This window comes from Gadus macrocephalus, chromosome 11 (assembly GCF_031168955.1).
Source record: "Gadus macrocephalus chromosome 11, ASM3116895v1".
Classification (NCBI taxonomy): domain Eukaryota; kingdom Metazoa; phylum Chordata; class Actinopteri; order Gadiformes; family Gadidae; genus Gadus; species Gadus macrocephalus.
In genome coordinates, this window is record NC_082392.1 from 7023931 (window position 1) to 7043601 (window position 19671).

The following is a 19671-nucleotide window of genomic DNA, read 5'->3' on the forward strand; positions in this document are numbered from 1 at the left end:
ATATGTAACCATCAACAATTAAATAGGCACGGTTATTTGTAGCGCGTTTCCTCTGATTTAATTATTCCTAATTCAGAAGCGCGGATCTTATTCGCCGAAACTGATCTGAGGTCGGTTGACCCGCGGATGCGCGTGCTCCGGAAATAATCACAGAAACCGGAAGTTTACCCCAGAGGTACAGCGATGGCGGGGGATACCGCCACAGAACTGCTCTTTATTGACACATTTAAACATCAAAGTGCAGAGGTAATGACTCGGAAGCCTCACAATTGCATAATCAGCACCCTTCCCTACCGGGGAAAGTGTGCCGTTTATTCTGTTGTGCTTAACCGCACCTTGAACGAGGCTTAAACCACCAACAAGTTCACCGCTAGTAACAACGGTAGCTCAGCTAGCGTTAGTACCTTAGGATATAGCAGCAAACTGTAATGAAATCTATGAAATGCATGTCATTTATTCGATTTTGATGTTGCTTTTAATGCTGTTGAATATTTTCAGTTTGGTTGTTGACGATATAACGACCCGTGTTATTGTCTACTGCGCATGTCCGTGTTTTTTTTAGGTTTTCTTTTAGCAGTCTGTTGATATCGGTTGATGCAAGGGAAAGCACAGTGTTTGTGGTATTGATGGCAGTGCAGATCCTCTGCGCAGTTTGGTTTATCTCACTGTTACTAATAGGTCTTAAAAACTGATCTGTTTTCATCCACAATGAAGGAAGTGTGTTTGTGTGTGAGAGAAATTATTTAACAAGGAAATTGCCTATTGCTTCTCACATTAGTTATTGTGTGTGAGAGAGTTTTTGGATGTGTCTGTGAGAGAGGGTTTGTGTGTGGGTGTGTGACAGAGGGTGTGTTTGTATGAGATTGTATGAGTTCAACTAATTGACTAAGTGATCATTGTTTTACAGTTAACCAACATCGACGTGGTGCGGTTTCCATGTGGGGTTCTAATCACAGAGGTGCGGGTTATTCCTCCAGGAATCAAAGCGCACAGTAGCTTACCCGACAGCAGAGCATTTGGGTAAGGGTGGACAGTCAGACCGTTTGTGCTCAATACTTCCATCCAGATATGCTTATTGATAAAATAACTAAGTAACATTCATAGAAACCCATGCAGCCATGTTCAATCCCCATAAATCATTTTGTAAACATAAAATTGTTTGTGTCTCCAGGGAAACGTCCCCTCATGCATTCCAGCTGGAGTTGTTCTTCAATAATGTCGCCAAACCAAGCCCTTGCTTCCACAGGCTTGGCAGGTCAGACTTCTCTACCTTTACATTTCAATGTTATGTGTTATTATATCACAAACTCATGTCCCTTCTCGTTCTGTCTCTGGGTGGACGCAACATAAACGGTGGCGGTCTCACCTGTTCAACCAGTATGGGTGGAGTCTTTTTCTCTAATGTGTTCTCACAAGGAGAACAGCCAGTGTGTGTGTGCTTGCATTAACAAGCACCAGTTTGAACCTTTAACAAGTATCTGTTCAGTTGGTGATCAGGTCTCACCAGAAATCAACCCCTACTTTATACCCGCAACCAAGTAGCCCTAGAGAGAAAAAGCAGCCTAGTGGTAGAGTGTTGTAATGCATCCACACTTTTGAAATTATATTTTATGGAGACGCTGTATACCCTGTATATATATACCCATGTAAATAACCTATATTAAACGGTGGTTGGATAATTGTCTGTTTTTATTTGCATGCAAATGCATAGCTTCTAATCATTGTCATACTTTCCGCCCTCAGTCTTGAATATGATGAGAACAAGTCCATCGTTTTCAGACCTAGTGGAAAGGTAAGAAGATCTTTTTGGATGTGATACCAGCCACCTCTTATGTAGACTGTGACGAAGCCATACAAAATCGTAAAGTCTGAAACTACTACCACGATGAACTAATCGCTAGGGCATGAAAGCCGACAGACTTGGGCATTGCAAGGATAATTGCGCCAGTTCTACTATATTTCCTTTCGTCAAGCCTCTTCATCAATCATCTATAGTCACCACTAGTTAAGAATCACCCGTGGTTTAATTGCTCTACTCACTGCATATTGTTTCCAGCACATTTAGAGCTTTCAGTAGTTGCATTAAACATTTATGATCCTATCTGTATTCTGTACAAGCGTTGTATTGATTATATATGTCAGCCATTACGGTCACTCGGAGTAGTAATCAATGTTCCAGTTAAACTTTCGTCAATTTGTCTTGAAAAGTTCTCCCATATCAAAGGGCAACATTATACTACCTGTAATTGTCTCACAAGACTATGCCGAATTAGCCTCTCATTAAAGGGAGAGGGGTATTTAAATGTGACCTTGAATGACCTATCATATGAATGTCCTATAGAACTGAATGAAGTTGTAACATATTGTTATGTCATGATAATATATGACACCTTAGTCAGGTTAGTTAGTTTTAGGCTGGCTGAGCTTGGTATTTTGATTAATTAGTTGAGATTCATTAGGTTCAGCATAGGGTTGGAGCTATCCCTATTAAAGCCTGTTTGGTTTCTTTGTTTGAAACATAGTTGGAGAGGGTTGGTCATGGTGGACTCTGGCATGAGTCAGCGCAGTTATGATAGTGGCCTGACTCATGATTAAGGCTTATTAGCCATGTCAGCTTTTTACATTTATGTTTCATGTCAGTCTGTCATAGTTCCAGGGGTTGTCAGGGCTGCAGCATTTTTAAGTAAAATCACTCAAATGTAACGTCCCTGGCATGATCAGTTAGACCATCAGACTGCGTTTCCGTACGACATAGACGGGCTGATAACGTGGTGACTAACTGTGATGGTTGTGTCTGCAGGTAAACACAGATGGACTCGTGCTGCGTGGCTGGTACACCAGTCTGACTCTAGCGGTCTATGGTACGGCTGAGCGCGCCCATGGCTATGACCACGGCTCACCGCCGCCACCACCACCACCCCCTCCTCCACAGCAACAGAGCGGAGCCAAGAGGGCCATTAAACAAGGTGGGAGCCCTGATCCCTCCAAACCCCAGTCTCCACTGAAACCTGAACACTGAAACTCGTGCACTTTAAGTCATTAGCATGTGCTAATCATCATGCAATCCCAGTAGATCAGTCAGTAATAATAATTTAATAATTACAATATAAATAATGCTTCTTTTATATTTAAGAATTACAATGATGGTTACTCCTAACTAAGTAATTGAACGTAATACTTTTTATTTTTATGGTTTGTATAAATTCTGGTGCCGGTTTAATTGTTTAACTTGTTAAGATGCAACGTTTCTTGAGTATGCCAATAGGCACCTGTATTGTGCACACCCCTTTAACCCATCAGCCTGAATCTTATGTCTCTCAGAGTGGGATACTGACGACCAGTACAATGGAAGCCCACCCAGACCGGCCCCCCGCGGACCACGCACGCCGCCCGGCCCGCCGCCCCCCGACGATGATGAGGAGGAGCAGCCGGTCCCAGCACCAGGTCAGGAAAGGAAAACCGTCTTACTGGTTGTTGATGACCACGGTGTTGTGTTGTTTTTCTTATTAGTGTGCGTTGAACAATTCCAATACTTCGGTTGGATTACATGGTCTATATTTATACACACTATGGCTCCAGTTGTGGCCATGGAATCTCAACTGGCGAATGTGGTTTCCGTGGTGACCGTTCCAGTGGGGCCAGTGAAGGCGGAGCCGGCGGAAAGTCGTGGAGACTTCCTGGAGGCGGTGTCCCCCGAGCGCTCGCTGCCCGTGGAGGAACCCTACTCTGAGCCCGAGGGGGAGGAGCCAGAAGAGGAGGAGCCGGAGGAGGAAGAGGAGGAGGACGCCAGGACGGAAGGGAGCGTGCCCGAGGAAGAGGAGGAGGAAGATGAGGGTGAGGACGAGGAAGAGGAGATGGAGGAAGGTAGGGCAGTTCTCGTGTCCTGGGATGATGCATTGATGTGTGGCCCGTTCTAAATAGACCACTAATCAAACCCAGCCGTAGTTTGCCAATGTTAATGTACGAGGAGAAGAGGATAACAGGACAATCTCAGTTAGTGTTGGAATCTTCAGTTTGAACGTGGCATCAATTAGCTGACATTGTGTATAAAGCATCCTCAAATCGCCATGGTTCCTGATGCCTTTGTTGAAGTGGTGTCCTTCAGATCAAACAAACTAACCCTGCATGTCTGCTACTGCCTATTTGTGAGTTGGTCTATAGTGTTTGAATCAGTCATGTCAAGTTTTTAATCTGTGAAATCTGGCCTTAGAACCACCAGCGGTACTGTGTCACAAGGTCTTCTCCTTGATCTCTCGCCCTGACAGGGGACGATGGATACGAGCAGATCTCCAGTGACGAGGACGACTTGGACAACGGCAGCTTCAAGCTTCCCAGCTTCGACATGGACTACACTCCCGAGGACCTGGCCTCCGTGCCGCCGGTCCAGTATGACCCGTATGAGCGGGAACTCAGGCCGCTGATCTTCTTCACGCCTCCGTACAAGACTCGCTTCGAGACCCAGCTGGAGAAGGCCAGCGCGGAGGAGGCCAGGGAAGCCGACAGCATGGAGCCGTCTGCCGGAGGGGAGGAGGCGGCAGAGGCCGTCACCCAGCTAAAGGAACTCCTGATGGCCATAGGAGAGGACAGAGACTCACGCTGGGTCACTGCTCTAGAACAGGCGGCTGGATTACTGGCCAAGGGTCTGGGCTTCCTGATTGGACAGGGGGAAGGACAATGGGAGGAGCCAATAGCAAACTGCGTCCAGTGGGCTCTTCAAGGCTTGAGTATGGACATTGCAATAACACAGCCCATCGCTCTTAACCTCAGACAGCTGAAAGCCGGAGCCAAGCTGGCCTCCTATCTGGCCGAGTGCCCTCAGGGCCTTACAGCGCTGCTGCACGCGGGGGCCCTGGGTCAGCTGCTGGAGCTGCTTCACGTGGCCCACGTCTCCTCCAGCCTAAAGCTCAGCATCCTGAAGGCCCTGGACGCCCTCACAAACGCTCCTGCTGGGGTGGAGGCCTTCCTGCACGCTGGGGAGGGGGAGAAGAGTGGCTATCAGGTCAGCAGCCTAACGCAATTTAAGAATGAGCACCCTTCTTAATTCATGCCAATTAATACGTTTCTTAATTAATTAAGTGTGTGGTGATATTTTTTTGCTATTGGAACGGTATAACGGGGGATGCAACACCTGTACTCATACGTTTATCCAAGGACACTGTGTGTTAAAGATGAACTGCGATCCTTGTGGTGATCCAGCTGTCTCGTGTTCCCTGCAGTGTTTGGTCCAGCTGTTTCTGAGAGAAGAGACGGTCCGAGTGGTAACCGCTGGCAACGCCATCCTTCAGAAGAGCCACGTCTACGAAGTACTGGTGGACCTCCAGCAGACTGCTGCCGTGTGGAGTGAGCCTCAGCAGGTACACACTACACCACAACAGAACACACAACGCACAACAAACATCCCACACCCAACGTTGCATCATGCACCATACCTCAACACACACACCCACCACACACCACAACACCACAACACAACACATACACACACACACACACACACACAAACTATGAGATGTATTAATCCAGGATTCGATTTCATACTGACAATGACTCTGCACTTCCCTTTTGCCAGGAGGAAACGGATGACGCCGACAGCCCTATAGAGGAGGAGCCATCATTAAGCCCCTCGCCAGTGAGTGAAGCAGAGCTGGATAGGCTGGCTGGAGTTCTGGAGGAGTTGCATCATCTCCTGGAGACTGCCCCCCACACCATGGTACAGCCTCCCGGAAAAGCCTTCCCCACCACGGTCCGGATTACAGGCCCCCAGGAGAGGGATGACCCATATCCAACACTGTACAGGTAACACTGAATCACCACCCTCAAGCTGGGAGAAATATCAACTATAAAAATGTCCTTTCTCAAAAAAAAGACGGTTATGGTTAGAAGATTTGTGATGAGGCCACACCGTGGTTTATTTATAACTGCTATGGAGCCAAATCATTTGACTAAGGGGAGCTGGGGACTGACACCATTTTTGAAGGTTGGCGGAGATGTATCCTTTATCGATCAATGCCAGCAGGGTGATTGCAAAACCAAAGTTGGAGGTGGATGTGCCACTCACGGTGAGAAGTTGTTCCTCCTCACAGATACATGCTGGCCTGCTGCTTCCTGGAGAGCACCACGGTGGTGCTGTCCACGGGCGTGGCCTCGGGCCACCTGGGCGTGGCCCAGGCCGCCCGGGAGCTGCTGCGCCTCCTGTCCCTCACGCAGCCTGGCCTGCTCTTCATGATGGCGCAGCCCGCCCCCACCAACCTGCTGCTGCGCGTGCTCGCCAGCGCCGCCGACACCGAGGCGGCGGCGGAGGAGTGGGGCGGCGAGGGCCACCTGGCGGGCCCCGCGCTGGGCGAGGACGGCTTCGGCGCCTGGCTCATGCAGGCGCTGCACGCGCTGCAGGGCGTGTCGGAGCTCATGGGCCACGTGGCGGCGGGCGGCGAGGGCGCGGCGGGCCTGGAGGACGGGGACAGCGCCGAGGTGCTGGGCACGCTGCACGCCCTCTACCTCATCACCTTCACGCAGACGGGCCGCAGCGCCGTGGCCCACGCGCTGGGCCTGGACAACAACATGTCCTGCCTGCTCACACTACTGCAGCACCACGGCAAGGACGGCCAGGGGTGAGCTCACAGCCCGCCTCCTCATGATGGGCAAGGGAACGTGTAGTAGATTAATCTAGTGAAGATGGGTCCACTACCGACGCCCTGATGTATAGAAGTAACAGACTCGTAGTTAGTGTAATGAGTGTAGTGTTTGATTTGCCGTGACACCCACCTATCCATTCACTAGTCCACTCCCACCTCCTCACGCTCCCCCGTGCCCTGTCATTGGTCGTCTTCTCCCAGGGAGACCAAGGCCCGCAAGGCGGTTACGTACAACTACGCCTGCATGCTGGTGCTGGTGGTGGTGCAGAGCTCCAGCGACCTCAGCATGATGGAGCAGTACGCCACGCCGCTGCTCACTCTGGCCAAGGCCGACGACACCAACGCCAAGCTACAGGGTATGATGCCGTAACCTGCACGACACACTGTTGACTACCTAAAGATCACCATGGGTGTGTGAGCATGGGAGTTCCGGTTGCTTTTTGATGGTCAGTTGTTGCGTTCCAGAGCTGAGCAAATGGCTGGAGCCCCTTGAGAAACTCCAGTTTGAGATCAGCAGCATTCCCACCCTCATCGACTATGTCAAACAGGTACCACCACTCGGTAGTTGTTTCTGAATGTATACTGCTGTTCTTATGTTGTGTTGCTGTGTGTGTACTTTTTAGGTCAACTCAAACACCATTCCAATAGGCAGACAGACTCGTACTCATGATTATTTTAAAGGAACACTTTACATTTCAGTCACAAAGCTTTTGCAATTAGGCGGTCAACATCACATAAGAAACAAATGCAAAAAATGTGTTTTCATGGATATGAGACCAGCGATCGGTGCAGGCTAACAGTAGTTCATTTCATTACAAAACGGGCTCCCATTAGGCCCTCCCATTGTCGTGCCGGGGTGCTCACATAGGGCAGTGTTTGCGCAGGGACTCTCTGAAATCCTTTCTGTTTGGCAGAATGTGGAGAACGTGCTGACCCCAGAGGGGGCCGGGCTGGTGACCGCGCTCCGGGTCCTCTGCCACATCGCCTGTCCTCCTCCTGCTGTCGAAGGTCAGAACCCCTACCGCCATACTGTTCACTGCTACTAGAGGCTTTCATCTCAGGCAACGGGCAGTCCATTAAAATCATTGCCACACAAATCAGGGTCCCACAAATCAGATTTTAGATTAAAGTCTGATTGTAAATCAGCTCTGATCTGGGAGAACAAGCATTTCACTTACGTTCACTCCATATATACTCGTATATAAACGAGGAGTAACCACGGTCCTTTAAGCCCCTGGTTTCAGGCTCTGGGCCGCCTGCCCCCAGATGTTCTACTGTGACATTGTAGGACTGTTGGATAGGGCTCCCAGATAAGAGGGCCCTTGCTCGGGGCTACAAGTAGGCTGTGGAGACAGTGGGGGGATTTGACGAGTACCACGGAGCTGGAAGTGGAACCCCCCTAGCCAGTGCACTATCCTCCACACCGCTCTCCTCTCACACACTAACCTGGGGTTCAGACCTAGACGCTCCTCCCAGTCCATCCTTTCCAACTGTCCCCCTCTGCTGCCCCCTACAGGCCAGCAGAAGGACCTGAAGTGGAGCCTTGCGGGCGTTCAGCTGTTCTCGGCCGAGGGCCTGGACACGTGCGTGCGCGTGCTCCAGAAGCTGTGCGGCGTGCTGCTGCAGCCGTGGCGCGTGCACGGGCCGGTGGGGCCCACGCCCGCGCAGCGCTGCGTGGTGCTGAGCGTGTGCGCGGGCGCCCTGCGGCTGCTGCGCAGCATGCTCACCGAGCTGCTGCGCGGCGGCGCCTTCCAGTTCCGGGACGCGCGCGTGGCCAGCGTGCTGGTGCACCTGCACATGGTGGTGTGCTCGGTGCCGGCGTCGGGCCGCCTGGACGGGGAGGAGGTCAGGGTGCAGGGCCTCATCGTGGACGTGCTGCTCACCTTCACCCAGGGGGTCAGCGAGCAGGTGGGTGCTGTTGCTGCGTGGGTTGTTCTTAGACTTAGACTTGGCTTTATTGATCCTTTTGGGATGACTCCCTCAAGGAAATTGAATTTCCAGTAGCTTACAGAAACATAACACAGTATAATAATAATAATAATAATAATAATAATACATTTAATTTAGAGGCGCCTTTCAAGACACCCAAGGTCACCTTACAGAGCATATAGTCATCATTCAAAACTATGTAAAACAGACTAGGAATAAAAGGAAAACAGAGGTTAAACATGAATAATAATAATTAATAACACTCAAAGACGCCTAAAGTGAAGGGGGGACCTCACTAACCACCACCAATATGTAGCACCCACTTGGGTGATGCACGGCAGCCAATCGGTGCCAGAACGCTCACTACACACCAGCTTGAGGTGGAGAGTTAGGGATGAGGTGGAGAGTGAGGGAATAGAACATTTAAACACTATCGACCATATTTAAACACTATCGATCACATTTAAACAATATCGACCACATTTAAACACTATCGACCACATTTAAACACTATCGACCATATTTAAACACTATGGACCACATGTAAACACTATCGACCACATTTAAACACTATCACCCACATTTAAACACTATGGACCACACGTAAACCCTATCGACCACATTTAAACACTATCGCCCACATTTAAACACTATCGCCCACATTTAAACACTATGGACCACATTTAAACACTATGGACCACATGTAAACCCTATCGACCACATGTAAACCCTGTCGACCATATATAAACACTATCGACCACATTTAAACATGTAAACCCTATCGACCACATTTAAACACTATCGACCACATTTAAACACTATCGACCACAAGTAAACACTAGCGACCATATTTAAACACTATCGACCACATTTAAACATGTAAACCCCTCTCGACCACATTTAAACACTATCGACCACATTTAAACCCTATCGACCACATTTAAACCCTATCGACCATATTCAAACACTATCGACCACATTTAAACTATCGACCATATTTAAACACTATCGACCACATTTAAACACTATCGACCATATCTAAACACTATCGACCACATTCAAACCCTATCGACCACATTTAAACCCTATCGACCACATTTAAACCCTACCAACCATATTTAAACACTATCGACCACATTCAAACACTATCGACCACATTTAAACACTATCGCCCACAATTAAACACTATAGACCATATTTAAACACTATCAACCATATTTAAACACTATCGACCACATTTAAACACTATCGACCATATTTAAACACTATCGACCACATTCAAACACTATCGACCACATTTAAACACTATCGACCACATTTAAACCCTACCAACCATATTTAAACACTATCGACCACATTCAAACACTATCGACCACATTTAAACACTATCGCCCACAATTAAACACTATAGACCATATTTAAACACTATCAACCATATTTAAACACTATCGACCACATTTAAACACTATCGACCACATTCAAACACTATCGACCATATTTAAACACTATCAACCATATTTACACGCTATCGACCACATTCAAACACTATCGACCACATTTAAACCCTATCGCCCACATTTAAACACTATCGACCACATTTAAACCCTATCGACCATATTTAAACACTATCGACCACATGTAAACACTAGCGACCATATTTAAACACTCACACAATTTGATATATATCACTATATATATATATAGATATAGATTTGTGCTGATTATATTATTACGATCTATCCTTGTATTTAAATTGCGGATCCCCATAAAGGGTATAAATTGCCATCCCCGTATTGAGTTCCAATAGGTTGACTGACTCTCCGTCCATCCTTCGTATCATCTGCTGTTCCAGCGCCAGACAAACGGCGGTGACACTACCGACGGAAAAAGCCGTTACGTCCCATTGTTTGGAGTGAAAGCAGTTTCTCCCTATCCATATAATATATATATATATAGATCTACACATATAAATAGTTTATAAAAGAGTTTAAGTTTACAAAAACACACTTAAATTACTTAAATTACTAAAAACAACGCACGGAGCTACTGGATAAGCGTCCTACTCGCGTCGGCGCCATGGCAACCGGTATATATACAATATAAGATAAAACAATATACTATTAGCAAACTATAAAAAGTAAACAATAACAGTAAACAATAAACTCTTAGCTAATATAGAAAGTAGAGATAAGAATAAAAGTAACAGGATTCGAGGCAAATAAAATAAATGTAGAGAACTGCATGGAGGATAAATATATATAAATATATGGCTGTATATGGCATTGTGTGGTCATACAGTGGATAAATAAATAAATGACAAATGACGTTCGCAGAAATTAGCAGTTAAATAAATTATATTAGCAGTTAAATAAATTAAATTAGCAGTTAAATTAAGAGGTGGATTAGGTTATTGCACAAAAAAAGAAGAAGAGTGTCCAGGTATGTATGTGGGTAGAATAGATTATTGTTATTGCACAGTGCACCACTCCTTCCCTTCTGACCTCTTTACTCTATTTCCTCTATTTTCTCCTCCCCCCGAGTGAGGAGTTGTAGAGTGTGATGACATGAGGGACAAAGGAGTTCTTTAGTCTGTTGGTCCTAACCTTGGGAAGGAGCAGCCTTCCACTGAACAGGCTCCTCTGGTTGCTGATGACGGTGTGCAGGGGGTGGCTGGCGTTGTTAATAATGTCCAGCAGTTTGTCCAGTGTCCTCCTCTCTGCCACCGTCACCAGTGAGTCCAGCTTCATGCTGACCACAGAGCCGGCCCGCCTGATCAGTTTATCCAGTCTGGAGGTGTCCCTCTTGTATATGCTGCCTCCCCAGCACACCACAGAGTAGTAGAGGACGCTTGCGACCACCGACTGGTAAAACAGTTCTGGGTGTAGAAAGAGCGGAGGACGAACGTTGTAATTTTCATGCGTCTTTTCATAATGTTAAGGCGGCGGATAAGAAGACAAAAGTCAACGTTTAAATATTCTATGAGCATTCTCGGGTTTATAATCATAATATAGAGAACCTTTGACTCTTCTTGAAATGAATCCAAATCACATCTAGGACCATATATGAATTGATTCTACATCAACTTTTCATCCAATCCTGTGTGGATTACCATGTGCATTTGTGTGCCAGGTCATATTGTAGTAAAGATAATTTCTCCTTCTCGCAGGCGACTCACACTGAGGAGACTTTGGCCAGTAACACCTGGTGTCTGATGCTGAAGGAGGTGCTGGGAGCCCTGATGAAGGCTCCAGAGGGCCTATTCTCTGGCCTCACCCTGCTGTCTGAGCTGCTGCCTCTTCCACTGCCCATGCATAGCACACAGGTAACCTGGAGCAGAACACAGATCTTACCGAACCCACCGCTTATTGCCATGGGATGTTATAGGGGCTTTTAAATGCATATTCTGTTTCCAGAAAAAGACTTGTGCTGAGACACACATGCATAAATATATACATATAGGTGTGTATGTATGTCTTTATTTTGGATTTGGACATCTCCCTGCCAATGTCAGGACCGCAGAGTCGCTCACTAGCTTCTGCAAAAGACTCGTGACTCACCTGTTCAGAGTCCACCTAGACTCTGCATAGCGTACACTCTTCAAATGTACTCATTGTAAATCGCTTTTGATAAAAGCGTCTGCTAAATATAAAATGTAAATGGATACTTACTCTTGCTGGCCAATGTGCTACCCGAGCTTTAATGAAGAAAGAATGAACAGTTCATACTGAACTTAATCCACAGACACAAACACAGTATTGAGTCCACTTCAAACCCGCCCACTCCCGCGTCCTGATGCGTGTTCCTCCTCCCCCTGGGCAGGCGGTCTCCGTGGAGGACATGGCGGTGGCGCTCAACACCAGGAAGCTGTGGAGCATGCACGTGCGGGCGCAGTGGAAGGTGTTTGCTGAGGCCCTGAAGTGTGTGTGCGGAACAGCCTGCCCGCCACTGCTGGCCATGCTGCGCAGGGTGTGTGTGCAGCTGGCCGACCTGTCCGCCACCACCGCCACACTCATCATGAAGTCCCTGCTGGAGCTTGTGCTGGAGGAGCTGCAGCCGTGAGTACACCACCAGCACCACGCACGCACGCACGTTAGAGCTTTGACTCCGAACTTCGCCATTCGAATATAATTCGAATATCAAAAAATACATCAAAAATCTCTCCCTCTTAGCAGGCCAAGAGGGAGAGACGTCGGAGAACCCGACATAGTCTATTCATAATATTGTATGACCACGGAAGAGGCAGTGAATGAAGTATTGATTAGACAGCGATTTATTAGAAACCTAATAAGCCGTTGGAACACGCAAGACCGGTAACCATAGCAACGCCGGTATACAAACCTTGCGAAGCCCAATCCAGGTCTTACTGAAGGCATTTAATGGTCAAAATATTATTCATAAATATTCTAATATATTCAAATATTAATATTAATAAACAAACAAACTTGATTTGGTATCACGGTAGAATATGATTTTTGGGCAAAAGTCAAAGCCCTAACGCACGTGCACTTGTTTATTGACCTTCAGCAATTCTGTGTCAGTACTGCCTTCATTAACATTCATCTGCATCTGTAATTGCTTTAACACATACATAATAATAATAATAACAATGGATTGAATTTATATAGCGCTTTTCTAGACACTCAAAGATGCTTTACAGTGCAGGGGAGACCTCACTAACCACCACCAGTGTGTAGCACCCACTTGGGTGATGCACGGCAGCCAATCTGCGCCAGAACGCTCACCACACACCACCTTGAGGTGGAAAGTGAGGGAATTAATGAGTCAGCCAATCATACAGGCGGATGATTAGGGGGCCAGATTGAATGAGCCTGGTTGGTCCAGGACACCGGGGAAACCCCTAATCTTCGCGATAATTGCCCTGGGATCGTTTTATGACCTCAGTGAGTCAGGACCTCGGTTTTACGTCTCCTCCGAAGGACGGCGCCTTCCACAGCACAGTCTCCCCGTCACTGCACTAGGGCAACAGGATTGTGGTTAAGGCCAGAGGGAAGAGTGCCACCTATTGGCCACCACCCGACACCACTTACAGCACCTGGTATTCCCAGGCAGTCTCCCATCCAAGTACTAACCATGGCCGACACATCCGAGATCAGACGAGATCGGGCGTGTCCATGGTGGCAACACACACACACACACACACCATGGCCATGTTTTCAATGGCAGTCTGGAACACAGTGGCACAAATATCCAGAAGATTTAGTATTCTAGCAGTCTTGTCAACCTGAGGGATATATAAATCAAATTTGTTTGATGTTTGATGAAAAACTTGAAACAACTGAAACGGGATGCCACGTTTCCTAACATGCACTCGCACACTAATGCATAACGGAGGACCTCCTAGCGTGTGCAAGTGCAGATAAACCCTGCCAGCTGCAGCCCACTACATCCTGTGTGCGTGTTCTCAGGGCTGAGGGCAAGGCGGTGTGCTGGGGCCAGGCCCTGCGGCTGCTCTCCATGCTGGACGCCCTTGTGTCCCAGCGAGCCTGCAAGGGCGCCGTGCTGCACCTCCTCTCCGGCTCGCCGCCGGGCGAGGACCAGCTGGCGGAGCTGTTCCCCTCGCTGCTGGCCCTGCTGGCGCCCCCCACCGACCACGCCCCGCAGCAGCAGCAGTGCAGCGAGCTGGTGGCCACCGTGCTGCAGTCGCTGTGTGACCAGGTGAGGAGACGTGAGCACAGATGTGGGACTCTCCTTTGCTCAGAATGAGGGAAGGGGAGAAGTTGTCATCACTGCTGTTGGCCGTAATGAGAATAGTAGGGCTGTAGTCGACCAAAGTGTGAGAAATGGAAGAATCATCTGTTCTCTCTAGATTAACTTAATCGGCCACAGTGCGCTCCACCTGCTAGCCTGAATATCACGTCCGTGCTGTCAGGAGGAAGTCAGTGGGTCTCAGATCCACTCCTGGTCTGAGTCCGACTGGGTCAGGGCAGAGCTTCACTGTGGACGGGTCACACCTGACCAGACAGTAGACCGCTCAGTAGTATAAATATAGCCTGTCACTCAAAAATAAGGAAGGAAGCCTTCTTTTCACCAAAAGTTGTTTTCTTCCTTAAATCAGCGATGGTCTGACCAATGACAGGTTGGTCGGCCAACTGACCAGAACTCGGCAGCCCTAGAAATTAAATTAATTTAATTTGGGTTTTATAATAACTGTTTACTATTAGCTATTATGTAGCTCAGGAGGTAGGGCGGGTTGCCTGGTAACCAGACGGGTTGCTAGTTTGATCCTTGGCTCCTCCTAGCGGAGTGTAGAGGTGTCCCTGAGCAAGACGCCTCACCCTGACTGCCCCTGACGAGCTGGCTGTCGCCCTGCTAGGTTGACTCCTCCGTCGGTGTGTGAATGTGTGGACCAATAGTCGTTTAGGATCAAAGCGTCATCAACATCCCCTGAACGTAATGCAACGTGAACGAGAAGTCAGTATGCCGTTGTGTCCCCAGGACATCTCCCTGGTGGCCAGTCCCCCCGGGGACGGCAGCGTGGCCGAGGCAGAGCAGCTGGCCAACTCGCTGCCGTGCCGGGAGCTGATGTCCTCGGTGTGTGGCTCCTTCCTGGAGGTCCTCGGGACCCCGGAGAGCAGCCCCGCGCTGCTGCTGACCTGCATCCGCACCCTCATGTTCCTCACGGAGCACGACTACGGCCTCTACCACATCAAGTGGTGAGGGGCCGCCGCGCACCACCCTGCTGCTGCTGCTGTTTGTGTCTGCATCGCGACCTCTGTTAATTGTTAAGCTCCACATACCATGCTACTTTGGTTCCACCAGTTTTCTTTTATTTTGACTGCGTTGGTGCTCTGGTGTCCGTAACCCTTGGTAACGCTGTTGACCTGTGTTCCCAGTGCCCTGAAGAAGCACGGCTCGGCCCTGTTCTCTCTCTTCAAGCGTCTGGCTTCAGCGTTCAACAAAGACTCTGCCGAGCTGCTCGCCGCTCTGCTCGACTTCCTCAGACAGGTCCTGAGCGCTGAGTCCATGGTGCGCACCAGCCCTGAAGTTGGTCTATAAAACAAATGTCAAGACGGGATGGAGAGATGAGGCTTAACCCCTGCTCTGTTATGAGTTCAGTGTCCATCCCCGTGTTGTTCTCAGTCTGTTTAATCAGCGTTCTTGTTCTCTTCATGGCCCAGGTGTGCTGTGGCGAGGAGGGCCAGGGGGCAGGGGAGGAGCCAGGCTTTGTCCCGGCCCCACGCTCCGTCACTCTGACTGGCTCAGAGATGAAGGCCCTGCTGCAGTGGGAGGGGTCAGACACACACCCGCTCACTGCTCTCCAGAAACAGATCTCGGTAAGGAGGGGGGGGGGGGGGGGAAGGAAAGGATGCAAAGCCAATTAGTCAAATCAGGCCTACTCTTGGTTTGTAAATCTAAATAAAAAAATCTGGGCCTATCATTGGGCCTATTTTTGCCCTCAATGACTGAAGCTATTGGTTTTAGTTTGGCTATGTTTATTTTCAGCTACAATTGTTTTAAGAAAAGTAAAGAAATAATACCAAAAGTGATGCCATTTAAAATGCATCATGATTTTCTATTTTTTATGCAGTTTTACTCCCTAACCAGTATTTTAGCCCTTCATAAGCATTTATATCAAAATTAGAAGATAAAATGAACATACCGTGATATAATACCGTTACCGTCTATGCCTCAAATCATACCGTGATATACATTTTAGTCCATACCATACAGCCCTACTTTAAACATCTCGTGGGCTCTGTCTGTGATGGGCGGCTGCCCTCATTGACACTGGGCATATGAGTGTGTGAAGGGCTGATTATGGTCACACGTTCATGCAACGCAAGGGGGTTACGGACCCCTTGCACACCTGCGGACCCACCTTCCGTCAACCACAAGGGCCTGACGTGCACCTCCCAAAAATTGTAACCTTCCGTCAAGGAGACGCAGCAGCTAGGGCAGTGATTGGTCCGCTTACTAAAACCCGACGCAGAACCATAAAGGTTCCGCATTGCGTTGAAGCTTCTGCGTGGTCATTGGGTTGCGTGAACATGGAACCATAATCAGCCCTTGAGTCGTTTCTACATTTGTGTTTGCGTCCATAGAAACTGAGTAAGGAGGACGATACTCTAGAGACCATGTTGGACAACGTTGTGTACCTCAGGCAGTCTTTTGACAACGCCACGGACGTACTTCCTGCGGCCGACACTGAGCCCTCTCTGCCCGGTCCAGAGACACTGCTGGCCCAGTTCAACCACAGGTACACAACTGTACTCAGCCGAGGTCATCCACTTATAAACAGCTGCACTCAGCCCAGGTCATGCACTTGTACACATGGGTGCTCCGGGTTCAGACCACACAACCTCTGGTCTCGGCTACGGCTCTTCCAAACAATTCCTGATGTTACTATAGCAACAATGTGCCTGTTTGTGACAACACACAATGTCCTGGGTGATTGCCTTCTTCCAGTGGCTGAACAATAGTTTGTCCGGCAAATTGTCAAAGAAAGAATTATTGGACGTGTCCTACCATTTAAATAAAACACTTAATAGTCATAATGTACAAAAAAAAAAAGAAAGATGCACTGTGCAGTAGAGGACTTCAGATGTAATGATAGGGTTGTGTTTTCAATAAAATAAAGCTAAGAATAAATGGACCCTAACAATAGGACTGTGTTCCCCTCTAGGACGGTGTTCATCCTCTCAGAGGTTCTGGACGAGCAGCTGAAGGCTCTGTGGTTCTCTCCCTTCCACGCTGACGACATGGACGCAGAGCTGGACATGGTGAGGATGTGTGGGGGCCCTCCACTTCTCCCTATGACGTGTGTGTGTGTGTGTGTGTGCTCGTGTGGGTCTAACTCCTCTCCCTGGGGCAGGTGAAGGTGGACCTGATGGGGCTGGCCCAGCAGTGCTGTCCAGGCCTGGACCTGAAGGCCGAGCTGGAGCGCTCCTTCCTGTCCGAGCCCTCGTCCCCCGGCCACACCAAGACCCCCAAAGGCTTCAGGCTGGGCAAGCACAAGCATGAGACCTTCATCACCAGGTACCAGTCCAGCGCAGTACTTCATCACTTTATTATGTTCTAGCTGCTTTCCTCGAATTTGTTTGACATTTCTTTGTATAATCAATTTGATGAAGTTGTCACAAACTTCATTCATTTAAAGGTGCTGTAGGATGATTTAAGAGCTTAATTTGACTGTCAGGTATTGGTGAGGGGATTATGCTGTGAGACTATGTGCTTCTAATTGACTCTGCCTGCCTCTGTACGAGACTGTTTAGAACATAGACTACTTTAGCTTCGGCCCAATCTATGGCTCTCTTCCCTGATCGTTTCCTGGGAATCCCCCTTGCCTGTCAATGACGGGTGCGTTAAATCCAACACTTCTTGATGGCAGATAAACGTAGGGAGGTTTTATGTTTTGGCTTGCTTTCTAAATCTTGTTCCATCTCTCCACAACCCTATAAAAAAATAATATCTATATGAGTCAATTTCACCGGTGGTCCGAGACTCAAAACGTGCTCCTGTGTTTCAGCGGGAAGTCTGACTACGTGGAGCCCGCCAAGCGCGCCCACATCATGGCGGCCCCCCGGGGTCGAGGGGGCCGCGGGGGCTTCGGCCAGGGCCTCTGTCGCCCCCACGACATCTTCCGCCAGCGCAAGCAAAACACGTCGCGGCCCCCTAGCATGCACGTGGACGACTTTGTTGCGGCGGAGTTCAAGGACATCGCCACGCCCCTGGGGCTGCTGCCGCCCAAGCGGCCCCCCAAGACCTCCCCCAAGCCCCCCACAAGGGGCCTCTTCACCGGTAACCGGGGCAGGGCCACCTTCCACAGCCAGACCCGCTTCTTCACCCCCCCACAGCCCAAGGGGGTCCTGCTCTCCGGTACGTGATGCACACACATTCAGATCCTTCATCTCCAGGTATCGACCGCTCAGCGATGATGTCCCCGACATTATCCCAAATGGTTCTATGGTTAACACGTTTAATGACTTCCTGTCCTGTGGTTATGAGTCATCTGCGGACGGGCCAATAGAGGAGGGGTAACATCTCACTGCCGTCCCAGCAGGGAACTACCCCCGTCGAGAGGGAGGAGGGCGGGGCTCGTCGTGGAGCGCCCAGCTGCAGGCTGTCACTCACAGAGGAACCTATAGCGAACCCCGCGGAGGACAGAGTAACTTCACCCGCGGCCCGCTCCCGTCCCGACAGCCCCCTGCAGGTAGTGTGTACCCCCCCACACACACACACACACACACACACACACACACACACACACACACACACACACACACACACACACACACACACACATGCACACACACATGCACACCCCCAAACACACACACACAGACACACAAACACACTCCCAAACACATGGATGACACACCCCATGCACAGGCATACAGACCAACACCAGTCACACATACTCACAGAAACCACATGACGTCATCTGCCATCAATGCTGATCTGAATGTGTGTTAAGAACTGTGTGTGTCTCTTTCCGCTAGGCGCGTACCGCCTGGCTCCTAGAGACAGAGCTCCACGAGGCCGCGGGGGCACTGGCCTCTCTTGGCTCAGTGCTGGAGGAGGAGGAGGACAAGGAGGAGGAGGTGGTGGGGGAGGAGGACAAGGACAAGGAGGAGGAGGTGGTGGGGGAGGAGGACAAGGAGGAGGACAAGGTGGGGGGGGAGGAGGTGGGCAGGGAGGAGGTGGCGGCGCAGGAGGAAGAGGATCTCAAGGGAGTAAGTTTAGCGGCGGCGGGGGAGGTGGTGGTGGTGGTGGCGGCCGGGGACGCCACGTGCGCTCCTTCACCAGGTGAACCCAGCCAGACAATGCCCGACTGTGGAGGCTTTAAACGGACCAAACCAAGCACCCTTCCCACCGGCTGCCTGGAGACCAGGCTTTGGTGGATTGTGATACAGTGACTGTTGAACGAACTTATTTTTTGTGTTAATGTGTGAGGAATAAAGGTTGTTACTGGACTTACTTCAAGTTTTGTGTGGACCTTTTAGTGTATTGGTGCGCGAGTAGTCTGGCTGAACGGAAGTGGACAGCGTCTATTGCCTAGCGTCGGATTTGGCCGCGACTCCTCCCCTTCCGGTTTCTGGCGTTCCCGTATTGTGCTCCCCCTCAAACTCGGAAACTAGGCAGTATGGCG

At 49.2% G+C, this 19671-nt stretch overlaps 1 protein-coding gene across 5 annotated transcripts; it reads left to right on the forward strand.

Annotated features, from left to right (window-relative positions):
- The first annotated feature begins 127 nt into the window (after positions 1-127).
- virma (vir like m6A methyltransferase associated) lies at positions 128-19505 on the forward strand. Of its 5 annotated transcripts, none has more exons than XM_060066016.1 (27): positions 128-246; positions 908-1020; positions 1172-1255; positions 1744-1792; positions 2801-2966; positions 3322-3444; positions 3580-3864; positions 4266-4999; positions 5217-5354; positions 5570-5796; positions 6084-6608; positions 6834-6988; positions 7098-7180; positions 7547-7640; positions 8149-8540; positions 11728-11883; positions 12381-12616; positions 13988-14237; positions 15018-15235; positions 15416-15548; positions 15701-15856; positions 16625-16779; positions 17206-17302; positions 17395-17558; positions 18049-18398; positions 18580-18732; positions 19022-19505. In XM_060066016.1, the coding sequence occupies exons 1-27, from the start codon at positions 184-186 to the stop codon at positions 19330-19332; spliced, it is 5610 nt and encodes a 1869-aa protein (XP_059921999.1). In that variant the 5' UTR covers positions 128-183; the 3' UTR covers positions 19333-19505. The 5 variants fall into 5 exon arrangements, with proteins under 5 accessions (XP_059921999.1, XP_059922000.1, XP_059922001.1 ...); XM_060066017.1 differs by having other exon boundaries at positions 18583-18732; XM_060066018.1 differs by having other exon boundaries at positions 3580-3834.
- Positions 19506-19671: the final 166 nt, after the last annotated feature.

Excerpts from the sequence above, each read along its gene's own strand:
- virma (XM_060066016.1), top strand. The coding sequence starts at position 184 with ATGGCGGGGGATACCGCCACAGAACTGCTCTTTATTGACACATTTAAA. Across the intron at positions 247-907 it reads TTAAACATCAAAGTGCAGAG|TTAACCAACATCGACGTGGT; the intron begins GTAATGACTCGG and ends ATTGTTTTACAG. Across the intron at positions 2,967-3,321 it reads CAAGAGGGCCATTAAACAAG|AGTGGGATACTGACGACCAG; the intron begins GTGGGAGCCCTG and ends TATGTCTCTCAG.